Source organism: Bombus pascuorum, chromosome 5 (assembly GCF_905332965.1).
Source record: "Bombus pascuorum chromosome 5, iyBomPasc1.1, whole genome shotgun sequence".
NCBI lineage: Eukaryota > Metazoa > Arthropoda > Insecta > Hymenoptera > Apidae > Bombus > Bombus pascuorum.
The window spans coordinates 11,914,563-11,927,120 of NC_083492.1; the positions used below are offsets into that span (position 1 = coordinate 11,914,563).

General features: G+C 34.9%; 1 protein-coding gene and 1 long non-coding RNA gene across 4 annotated transcripts in view; both read left to right on the forward strand.

Annotated features, from left to right (window-relative positions):
* The window catches only part of LOC132907338 (solute carrier family 35 member F3), a 51,058-nt gene that overhangs the window by 33,319 nt on the left and 5,181 nt on the right, over positions 1 to 12,558 (forward strand). Inside the window, exon 10 of one of the 3 annotated variants that reach the window (XM_060960341.1) lies at positions 10,311 to 10,741. The exons of 1 other annotated variant lie outside the window; for it this stretch is intronic. In XM_060960341.1, the coding sequence (XP_060816324.1) occupies positions 10,311 to 10,734 (424 nt within the window). In that variant the 3' untranslated portion in view covers positions 10,735 to 10,741. Of the gene's footprint in view, positions 1 to 8,341; positions 8,372 to 10,310; positions 10,742 to 12,558 lie in introns of all 3 variants that reach the window. One more of the 3 variants, XM_060960342.1, reaches the window with a different exon arrangement.
* Positions 4,211 to 4,779, forward strand: LOC132907343 (uncharacterized). The gene is made up of 3 exons (XR_009658153.1): positions 4,211 to 4,233; positions 4,389 to 4,674; positions 4,707 to 4,779. It is a non-coding gene; the product is annotated as an uncharacterized LOC132907343 (long non-coding RNA).

The following is a 12,558-nucleotide window of genomic DNA, read 5'->3' on the forward strand; positions in this document are numbered from 1 at the left end:
ATTCAATTTTGCATAAAATTTTACACGAACAGTTAAGGAGAGTGCTTTGTGGACAATATTGCCTTAACGTATTTTTGATAAAATTTATTAAAAAAACATGAATGAACATTTTACATTTGTTAAAGTTGAATATCCTATTAAATGAAAAAAAGAAGGATTAATTATTTTCATATCTGTTATAAATATATATAGAGGTTGATTCATAAATGTTTGTCAATACTCCAAGGAGTAAATCTACGCATGAAAATTTCTTTTTTCATATTTGCGTTTAATTTATAATCAATTCTCGTTAGAGGATTTTAAGTAAATTTATCTGGCGTGGTACTATGACATGATCAATAAGTGTTTATAGTATGTTCGATTCTATTTGAATCTAATGCTTAGGTCTAACGTGTAATGTCTTTTTAGCCTGCAGATCTGTTCCGACGTGTCGAGTAATTAGTAATTAGAGGGTTTTGGTGGTTGTTAACTATTGCTGAATTTGGATAGTTCTTCTTTGACTGTGGGTATCTTGAGGTCGTGATGTATTGTTTAGTTGGTAACATACCAAGGTGCATCTATTAAGGATCTTAGAGCTTTGACTGGAATTGTTGGAGAATTTCTATGTTGGAGTTACTCGCTGTTTTCCATAGTTGGATCCCATAGGTCCAAACAGGTTTTAATATGGCTTTATATAGCATTATTTTACTTTGCATATTTAAGTTGGAGCGTCTGCCAATGAGCCAGTAGAATTTTTTTAGTTTTGTTTTCAGTTCTTTGGATTTACCTACGATGTGCCGTTTCCATGTCAATCTTCTGTCCAGAGTCATGCCCAGATATCTGACTGACTCTTTATCTGGAATTGTTTATCGTCACCTGTGAGCAAGTTTGTTTTCGTAGCGTGAAAGTGATGTGGCTGGATTTGTTTTCTTGATTTGTCTTTGAAGCGCCATTTGTGGAACCACTCTTCTATAAAGTCGAGATCTCGCTGGAGAGTAGAGGAGGCAATTGTCGGGTCTGAGTGCGAGGCTAATAAGGTTGTATCGTCAGCAAATGTCGCTGTGGTTATATCTGTCGAAGTTGATAAGTCTGCAGTGTAGGTGTTGAACAGCAGGAGTCCGAGAACACTGCCTTGGGGTATGCCAACTTTTATTGGAAATGTTGAGGTTATAACGTCTAAGTGTTTTACCATGAATTGTCTATTGGTTAGGTAGGATTTTAGGATGAAGTAGTAGGTGTGTGGTAGGATTCTCTTTAGTTTGAACAATAGTCCTTCGTGCCATACTTTTTCGATTGCCTGTTGAATATCTAGAAATACCGCAGTATAATATTTTTTCTTTTCTAAGTCTTGGGTGATTTTGTGAGTTAAACGATGAATTTGCACTATCGTGGAATGTTGCCTTCGGAAACCGAATTGGTAATGTGGCAGTGTTTTTAGATCCTCTAAGAGTGGAAGGAGCCGTATCATTAGCATCTTCTCGAATAGTTTGGACAAGGTGGGTAGAAGACTAATTGGGCGATAAGAGCTGGTTTCACATATTGGTTTTCCAGGTTTGGGGATGAGAGTAATCAATGATATTTTCCAAGACGTGGGATAGTATTCAAGGCCGAGAATTGCATAAAAAATAGAACTAATGAGAGCAATCCCTTTTATGGGAAGCTCCTTAATGGCTTTGTTACTTATCAGATCATGCTCCGATGCTTTTTTGGGATTTAGACGACGGATTAATTCTATGATTTCTAGTCATGAGAAAGGCTCAATAGGAGAAGACATCTGGAAGGGTGAGTGCAAGTATTCAGTTATTTCCGCTGCAATAGTGGAGGAATACGGTTTGAAAACATCAGTTAAGTAGCTTGCAAACAAGTTGGCTTTTTGTATAGGGCTACGCGCCCATCCTCCTTGCGGACAACGAATTGGAGGGATTATTTGCAGAGGACGAGTTAGTTTCCTGGATGCCTTCTATCGTGAGAAATTGGAGTCAGCTGTGAGAGACAGATTAGTAAGATATTTTTGAAAACATTCGTTTTTATCATTTTTAAGGATTTTAGTTAATTTGCATTATTCAGCTTACGCTTGTCGTCAGGTGTTTTATGACTTTGCCAAAATACTTTGCCATGCTCTTCTAAGTCTGCGTTTTTCTATGATTTTTTTTTTATTAAGTAATGGGGGTATTCACGTTTATTAACAAAACTCTTAGTAGGGGTGGAAGAACGGATCGCGTTTATTATGCTGGTGTTTAAATATTCCGTGGCTGCATCTATATCTTCATTTGTTGTTAGAGGTATTAAGGCTGATGTTGAACGATTGAAGACTTCTCTAAAGAGCTGCCAATTTGTGAGTTGGTCATGAATAATGTCATTAGTCTGTTGGCGTTTACGCAATTCAAAAGATTTTTGCCTCTTACTGTGATAATTCTGTTGCCCCATTGCGTATGTTTAGCGTTATAATCGCCTCCAGATATGAATCTATTGTCCAGGTTTCCGAGGAAGTTATCGAAGTCTTCTTTGGAAATATAATGTCTAGGAGGACAGTATACTGTTGACGTGTTGATTGCACGATGCCAATCTTTTATCCGTAGGTTTGTAGCTTGGAGGTAGTCCTTCTGGAATGATGGAAGCTCATAATGTTTTATGCTGGTTTTAGTGATAATTCCGGTGCCGCCATGGGCTTTTAAATGGGCTAAAAATAAATAACCATTTATTTTTAGGTAATTTTTATCGGTGAAGTGGGTTTCAGATATGAGCATTACATCAATTTCTTGTTGTTTTAAGAAGAATTCGAGTTCGTATTTGTGCTGAGCTAGATCGTTGGCATTCCAAAGAGCTATGTGTAATCGTTTTATTTTACGTCGCAGTGTAGTTTGCTCACAAGAAGTGTAGACAGTGATAGCAAGCTTTTAAATTGCTCTGATTGTTGTTCGATTAATTTTTCGAGCCTATCGAGCTTATTCGTGCTTTGTGGACTGGGAACTGTGACTGGAATATTATGGGAATGTTCATTATGGATTATCGGTCTGCTTTGTACTCCTTGAATTACCTGAACATAGGAGATTGAAGGAGTAGATAGTTTTTGTGGGCTAGGTGTTGGAATCGTGTGGTCCTTTACTCTGGGTTTGGGGTACTTGTTGTTATATAAGGTCTTGTGGGCTGAGCAGTCTTTGTAGTTTGCAGGGTGGTCTCCTTAACAGTGGATACATTCCGCAGGAGTTTCTGCTGATATAGTGCATTGGCCTGTAGAATGAGGACCTGCACATTTGACGCAGCAATATTTTTGCGTGTGGCCGTATCTCTGGCAGCTTTTACATTGAACTATCTCTTTTTTTGTAAAAGGTGGTTCGAATTTTATTATTGAGTTCATTAATTGGTTGATATTATATATTTCTTTGTTGTTTGGCTTTTGCTTTAAATCCACAAAGAATAAAGATAGTGGGATTTTTGTGATTCTGTGTCTTATATTACTGATATTGGTGACTTCATGGCCAAGATTTTGGAGTTCGTATTTCAGTTCGTCTAAGTTAGCAGAGTGGTGAATGTTGCGTAGTACCACTCGAAAGGGTCTTTCTTGTTTTAGTTGATAAGTGTGGAATTTAGCGTTCAGGGTTTTTAGCAACTTGGTTAGTTTTCCATAGGAGTTTGGATTTGTCGGCAGAATTTTAACCTGATTGTTTTTAATTTTTAGTTGATAATCTTCTTTGTTGATGTCTTTCTCGATGGATTTGATCATTGTTCGTATATCGATGACGTCATCGATGAAGATTGGTGGGGGAGGAGGAGTTTTTTGCATTTGTTGGCTTGGTGATGTTTCTATTACATCCATAGAGTCGTGTGTAGATTCTAGTAGTTCGAATCTGTTGTAAGTGGAGATATTTATATTTTCGTTGGATGAGTCTAGCTTGCGTTTTTTGTTATCATTTGTGTGGTTTGGAAGGTGGGACAGTTTGTCCTTTTGCCACGGAGGAGGGAGAATAAAGCGGTTATAGCTTTGTTCGATTGAGCTAGTTTGAGATGTTTGGGTCATCTTCGAGCTAGTTAATTCAAATTGAAATAACTAGTCGAGAGGCTATGATTCGGATTGGAGATTAGAAGAGTCTGATTATTCACTATTAAGTTTAGAGCACTTGTTTTAGTTTGGTTTCATTTCACTTTCGGCGGAGGGTCGTTACTTGTATTGTGAACTGCACTAGGTACTAAACACACACGTGTTCGCGCTTCGGCAGTCGACGGTTGAATGACACATGAAAATAAATACAAAATGTCTTACGAATATATGCCCTAAATACTTTAGGTTTGGAAGTATGGATATTTAAAGAAAATGTTCGAAGTGCCCACCTCTTACCTCAACACATGCTGTTGCATATCTTTTAACCGTTTGAGTCCCAAACAGTAGGATCGCGCTTTTGTGTCAAAAGGTCCCAGTACATTTGAACGCTACGGACGACTGACAGTATTTTGTATTTCATTGTTATCTTCTCAATAATTTTTATTGAACAAAACTTGAAATATTTATAAACTAATAGTTCGCATATATAATAATATAGATGTATTTCATAAAAATAACAAATGTGACGAGCGGTATTGCACCGCTAGTTTCTCTTCGCAATCGATTAAGACAAGCGCTATCGCGCTGTTCGGGATTTTTCGACTCCGTTTCTTCAAAAACTCCTGGGACTCAAACGGTTAATAATGAGTTTCGTAGTCATTCGAAAGAATACCAGATATTCTTCGAGTAGTTTCAAATCCATTTTGTATTTTTTCTTGTCGATCGTGGACATTGCTCACTTGCGTTGAATATACAATAGATTTTAAATGGCCCGGGCCCGGTGTGTCGCCGCAGCGGTTCCCGGGCACCCCTTGGTCGCAATAGGGACGGTCATTGTGGAGGTTTTAGTCGGTTGGAGTCCGACACTACTACGCCGCTTTTCCCCCTAGAGGCGGCGGGTGTCCGTGCGGATTTCCTCCACGAAAAAAAAAAAAAAAAAAGATTTTAAATGGCTCCAAAAACAAAAACCTAAGTGGATTTAGATCATGGTGGCTATATAATGGATCAATCTTACCCTATCCATCGGTTTGCGAAGTCGTTGTTAACACTTTCTTTAATTATTCGTTACTCGAAAACTAAGAACGTAAGACATAAATATATCCATAGGACGTTTTTTACTTATTTTCCTGTGTTTCTTCATTACCTCCTTGAAGTATTGACATGCATTTATAAATCACTCTGTATATATACGAGCATATACGAGCATAGTATTAAAAAGGAGAAAGTGTGTAATTAATTAGAAATCGTTTTTTTCCAACTATTCCTGTATTATTCACATTTTATTTCGCATTTTCTCATTTTTTTTTCGTTCTCTCAATTTAATACATGTCAAAATATCATTAATATCGTATCTTTTGCTTTCTGCTTCATTTATACTTTAATTTCTCAATTATCAGAAATAGCGATGATGAGAAAATAATATAAAAAAAATGAAGAAATAATGTAACCAAGTATATTTTTTACGATTACTTTTTGTTTACTTGTTCTACGTATAAACATATTTCTTACTAAGAAAATTCACGAGAAATATTAATTTTACATTCAAGCTTTTAAATTGCACTAAAAAATTTTTGACAACTTAAAAATATGAAAAATGTGTTGTTGGGAGTATTTAAAATACGTGTATAAATTTCAGAATCTTTATGTATTTTTAAAAAATTTAATTATTACAAAAGAAACTTCAATTTTGGATTACGTTAAAATTGCCGACGCAGATTTCATCAATATGGTTTCCACTGATACCAATTCACCAACACCAGTCTTGATCGATGTATGCTTTCTATCAATTATACATTATCAATAATGTATGACGATAAATAAGTTAGATATAAGTAAATAGGAACATTCGAAAAAAGCAAGAAGGATGAAAACAAATCTTTAATAAAATGAATTGGAACGAAATAATATTTATATATAATTTATATATATATATTATTATATATAATATATAATATTGTATATAAATATTATTTATATATTAATATAAATAATTTATAAATTATATATTAATATATAATATATTATATATTATATAATAACTATAATATTTATATGGAAATATAAAATATAGATATTTTATTTGTAGATGTTTAAAAAATAAAGATACAGATTTTTAGTTAGGTTTAGGTTCGGTTAGGTTGTGATGAACTTAATGAGACGGAGGACGACAGTGGGCAATAGCGATGGCGACTAGGGTGGAAATGGAGGGCGAGAGGAAGAACGGTAGAAAAGATATGTTCTTGCATTTAAATATATCGGAGATGAAAGGACACCGGGCCTCCCCTTTTGAATTCTTTGGAAAATTCCCAATACTGTAGTCTTTATAAATTAAACCGATTATAATTGTCCGAGATTTGCGATAATGAGTTTGGGCTCGATGTGACAATTAGTCGCCGAACGTAACCGCAGTCACAGTATGAACGTTTTTATCTAATAAAGGTATAGAGTAATTGTATAGCTCTCCTTAAAAGAAATTGTTGTAGCGGCACTGGACAGTAAACATTCGAATGGTCTCTGCCGCGTGGCTCGCCACACACAAACCCTATTCTTCGGGCAAGATGATTACCATATGTCGATGCATCTCCACAGTACATGTTCAGCTAGCCTGAGGACCCGCTATAAATTTTAGTATTTAGTTAACTAAGGTCCTTCAAACGGACAATCAGTCTTTATCCTAACAGTCCTTAAATCTATCACCTACTACGGGAAGATACGGGAAATCTGCTTTTCTCACGAACGACGCTTCCCGCTAGCAACTTCTTCTCAAGGGTGGCCAGCATCTTTCTCTAACCACCAACATAGAAATTAACCAATTAACAGCAACGTCCATTTACCTCACTTTCCGAACGAGGGTTGTCCTCGACGAATCCGATGATCTCGTGCCCTGAGACGCACCCCATCATAGTTTTCCTCTGCGGCATCACCGCGACGGAAAGGAACATTCTCGTGCGATCTCATCAGCGAGTATAACATCTTTACGATCAGTGAATACCTCACGTGTTTTAACAAAGTATCCGACTTAGACTTTGGAGGAAAGTACAATTGCTATCCCGTTGACCGCGGATTCGTTATCGAACCTAAGGCCATTGTCATTAACGTCTAATCACCGCGGTTACTTGTCAATTCTGTAGTACCCACACTTGTGCTAATAAACATTACTTCGATTGTGTAACAACGATGATCAATTTCAGTAAAGATTCATAACACACCCCTAGCCCTAATCCTAATGATAACCTGACATATAGAGAAATCTTTTCACGTAATAATCCAGGAACATCGCAAGACTTGCTTTTACAAACGCGGAATTAGATGGGAGAGGCAGGATTGGCGGTGGTTGCTGAAGCACCATCAAAACAAAAGAGAGATGGGTGGTTAGTGTAAATGGCAAAGTAGTAACTATGGTTAATGATGGGAGCATAAAGGTGGATAAAATGGAAAGAAAAAGGAGGCTGTAATAGTAAGGAACATAAAAGGAGTGATTATAGCAATTAGATATTTTTCATCGATTACAAGGGTTGATGAGTTCAGCGAATATTGGAAGAAAATGGTGGATTACATGAGGTGGTTTAAGGGAATAGGGATACGGATTGCTGAAAGCGTTACTGCTCATACCCATATATGGTACAGGTGACAGATGGAAATAATAAAGAAGCTAATTAGCTCGGAAGACTGGATATGTCTGAATGAGGGTAAGACATCTTGGAAGACGGCCAGTGTGTGTTCCCACAGGGAAAGTTGTACCAACTAGAAGCTTGCCGATTCCAAGTCTGGTCGTGAAAGGTAAAGGAGCCAAAATCCAACCCAAACGGCTTCTACCGGCCACCCGCTATGGGCTACGAGATGCCATGCCAAAACATTAGGACCCTTATAACCTAATCCAAAGACATTTACAAATTAATGTAAGGTTTTATATTACTTAATGTTGTCGGTTAATATTATTATTAACCAAATTATTGTCTATCAAAGCTATTGTCGATCAAGATTGGTGTTGGTGAATCATGTCGGTGAAACCTTTGAAGAAACCTATGTCGAGGATTTTAACGTAATTCTTTAATTTTCATTGATATTCAATTGTAACAATATATATTTTGACATTTCTTGTCTTATTTTATTTCAACTTTTAATCTGTAAAGTTGACTGATTGTGAAATATTTATACAATCACAGTTTATTATTAATGTTATTTTCACTATGAATTAAAACATTTAGTCACATAAGAAATACAACAAAATTGCTTGAGCTGCTTGTTGTGTTGTGTGTGAATCGACGTCAACACTTCATCACTCGCTTCCAAACAATCAGGATCCATTATATGCTGTTACAGAAATATAGTCCTCATGAGTCACAGTTCGAGGTAAGAAATTACATCGCCTTCGTTTTACGTTACTTACGTTGAAAATTCATCTGTTTATTTCATCTCAATGTCACAAGTTTACAATTTAGTAACATAAATCATAATTGTTGCACACTATCGACAATAAGTAAAATAATAAATTAATAATAGCAGATTTATTGCTAAGATAGATGTTTCATTCAATCATAGTGTATAAATATTTATCTCTTCCGAAAACATTCGTGCTCCGATTTAGACCAAAACTTTTGAAATATGTAGGCTCCGCTTAGATAAAAACAATGTTTAGGAGAAGAATGTTTGGCAACTCGAAGGTAAGACACCTTTTTAACATTTTTTTATTTGTTTTCTATATATCGGCCTATATATCTATGTATGCACGATGGATGACGTTTACATTGCACGTTGGTTACATTGCTTGTGGTTACTTTAATTCGTAATTCAGGGTTAATTCGTTGGTAATGAGTATTGACAATAAGTACAAATGTGTTTCGCAAGTATCTCTAAAATGTTGCATCGCATTAATTTATTTTCTCTTGCCAGGAAATTGAGTAATCATTGAATAACAGTCGAGTGGCTAAAGAAACATACAATTAATTCTAAGTGAAAAATGGTGTGCAGACCATACGAAAAAAATGATCTATGTCAAAATATGAGGAAGTTTCAGTTATGTTTAGGAAAAATGGGAGAGTTTCAACTTATGAGACGCTAAAAATCCTCCTTTTAAACATTTTTTTTACTTACGAAGGATCTATTTTCAAAATTTCTATCGTATCGGAGCATGGACATTTTCGGAAGTTTCGGCCTTGTGTCTAACTGATGGAAAAGTTATAATCATTTAACTGAAATAAAAACGTTAGAAGTATTTGACTAAAGATATTGAACAATTATTATTTACACCCTTTGGATTTCTGGATATTTTAAATTTAGAGCACAATCTTTAGCGTTTTCAGATGAATTTTCTTTTCTAAGTGACAAATAAAAAATATGAAAAAATGCATGTCTTGTTGCATGCCGTGACAGTTTTAATCTTTATGTGTGCGCGTGTGTGTATATGTGTGTAAAACCAATTATTTTTTAAGGCATTTGCTTCTTTTAACTAAAAAGCATGCCGTGCATACTTGCTTCTGTATATATAGTAAATCTTAATGTTCACACTAATCCTAATGTATCATATATTTTATTAAACGTGTCCTTTGATAATAAAAGGTGATGTAAATAGATCAATTGCAAGTTCAATTTTTGTTTCGTGTATAACCAAAACAAAATTGCGTATCGTAAGTGCGCTGTAAATTGATACTATTCTGCAATATTTTTCGACACTATACAATTCTACTGTGCGCCATTCAATATTTTATCATGACAATGAATATTTTAATCGACGCAGAAATTCTAAGGATATAAATTGCATTGAAAATCTATCAATATCAATGTTGCGATCATTTGTCCTATATTATACGTACAGTATCTTTTCGCCATTGATGAATGTGTCAACAATTCATACAAATGTTTGTACATATTTGTAATTACGTAATTATAATGTAACTAGCGAAAATACATTAAGTAACATTAGAAATAAATAAAACACACAGTATTTTACGTATAATTAGCATGTGATTGTGATTCAGAAGTACGAGAGAAATATAGAAAAGAATAAATATTAAAATAAAATAAGTATTAGAGAAAAGTTCGAATTTCTGCGACGACAATTAATTTCAACCCGTACAGTGGTAAATCACGAAAAAAAGTAAAGAGTTAGGTAGCTTAACGAACGCGTATAGTTTGATTTAATGATACGTACGAGTTGAATAGAAAATAAGAAAATGCCGCTACATCAGAGAAATACCAAGGCAAAGGCCAAGTGCTGTCGAAAGAAGCCGTGTACAGGTCCTTGCAGGAAATAATGAAAATACTGATGATAGCCTGGGATTAATATACGCAGTACCACGGGTGGGCAGCAACGCAGGAGTACTTTTGCTAGAAGCCGTTGTCCTTCAATGCAACAACGGCAGTATCGACTGCGAAGCTACGGTGTGCCGTCGACTCATGGCGATGGTCAAATGTTACTACCAATGAACAGCAGTAACAGCAGTCAAGTTAACAGCAACCAGTCAAGCAGCGAACCACCGATGACAACGACCGCGAATCTGACACATCGGCATATTAACTCATCCCAGCAGAACAACACGGCTTCCGAATCCCAACGTCGCCGAGTCCCTATTTCCATCACGACCTCAACCTTGACTCCGATTTCAACTTCCATCACAACGACTATCTCGACTTCGACCTCGACCTCAACCTCGATCACAACCTCGACCACGACGAATAGTCATCAACGTTCCCATCCTTCTGGCCTTCAGAACTAATTTCAAGGTATGGCTGAATATCAAAGCCGCGACTCGAGGTTCTGCGCTTACGTGCATACGATATATCTACTCAAAAAAGTTGCTAAACTTGTTTTCAAAGTCAATTTCATTGATTGACCTTTCTTTTGCCATTTTTTTCCGTTTTTTTACGTACCATCGTTATAAGGAATAAGCTGAAATTACATATTGCAATTAAAAATAATTCGCAATATTCTACAAGAAAGTCACAGCTCACAATTATTAATATTATTTCTTAAAAATTGTGTTAAATAAGAACAAGCAGTAATTATATAACTTTCCATAATTAGTGTAATTAATAGACATCAAACTTTACACGTCACAGTACAGACAAATAATTATAAATTATAGAATGCCTGAAGTAAGAAACGTATCAATTTTTCATTCTGTACGGTCTGCCCATTTTATATAATATCCATTTAATACTAATTTAACAGAGAGTTACCCACACACATATTTTTTATTATCTCATAAAAGAATCATTATTCTGAGAACAATGGAAATAACACATATTAATTTATGCTTACTACTCTTATTTTCAGGTTATAGGAAATTGCAAATATATGTTCTGCAAAAATTTTTCTCGGCCATTTCTAACGTAAAATATGTCGTTGACTATGAATTTCTATAAAGACAAATTTTTAAAATGAGATAGTAGATGATGTTGACGATATCACATTATGTTTGATGAGATCAGCTTTTTTTTTACTAAAATTATCGTGTTAATGTTATGAAAAAGTGATTGAAAAAAAGTTATGAGGTTTGATGTTATGCTTGGCAAATTATTTTTGTATTCAAATGATCGATCACTTACACAGAATCATATACTTTCAGTCATATAAATTTATAATTAACGTAAATGTAAATTCAACAATCTGAACAATATAACCTCTAATTAGGTTATATTATCTTAACAGATAGGTCGTTTTGGCAGAGAAAACAGAAGAGAATATTAACTTTCGATGTAGCAAGTCAAAATTCTATAAATTTTGCACATTTATGTAAAATCCTCAAGTTCTGATTGTAGAACAAGCAAAATAAAACATATGATACGCTTCCATCTAAAAGTGCAGCCTCGTTTAAAAACTGATAATTACTAAATGCAAACAAATTTAGAAAAGGGAATAGATTAACGAAGTATTGTATTTTAATAAGCATTGTTTTTACACTACATACTTTACTCCATGAAAAGCTTTAATTAATCAAACTTACGTGTCTATAGGATAATCAGAAATTAAGTGTTACGACCACCATAACGCAATTCTACATACACCTTGGGATCGGCTGAGATTTGTTAAAAAGAATTACTGCGAGATTGAAATTGAAGATCAAATTTTTGCTTTGCTCGTGTCGTAGTATTTTTACTCGTCACGGGAATCAAACTTGTCGAAGGAACCACGAGTCGCAACAGTTTACTTAAAAAATAATATTAAGATTTCGTTGATTCATACATTGACATTTACAATACGTTTACAATTCGCAGTCAGGTAGAAAGAAAATAACGTGATATATTAATAAGGAAACTGGTAATTATCTCTTAGCATATGAGATAGTCCATCCTAAATAGAATGAAGTAACTAACTTCATAATTTCAAATACATATTACAAAAATAGTCACTGTATGAAAAGACCTTTCAAACAAGAATCGAATAGCGTTGAAGAAGACGTGATTCACGAAGAACACGTAGAGGACATATTGGAAACACCAATATTATGTGTTTGTATTTAGGGTGGACTATTTCATGTACTAAGGAATAATTTCCTGTTTTCTCATTAATATTACGCTATTCACTTTCTATCTAGCTA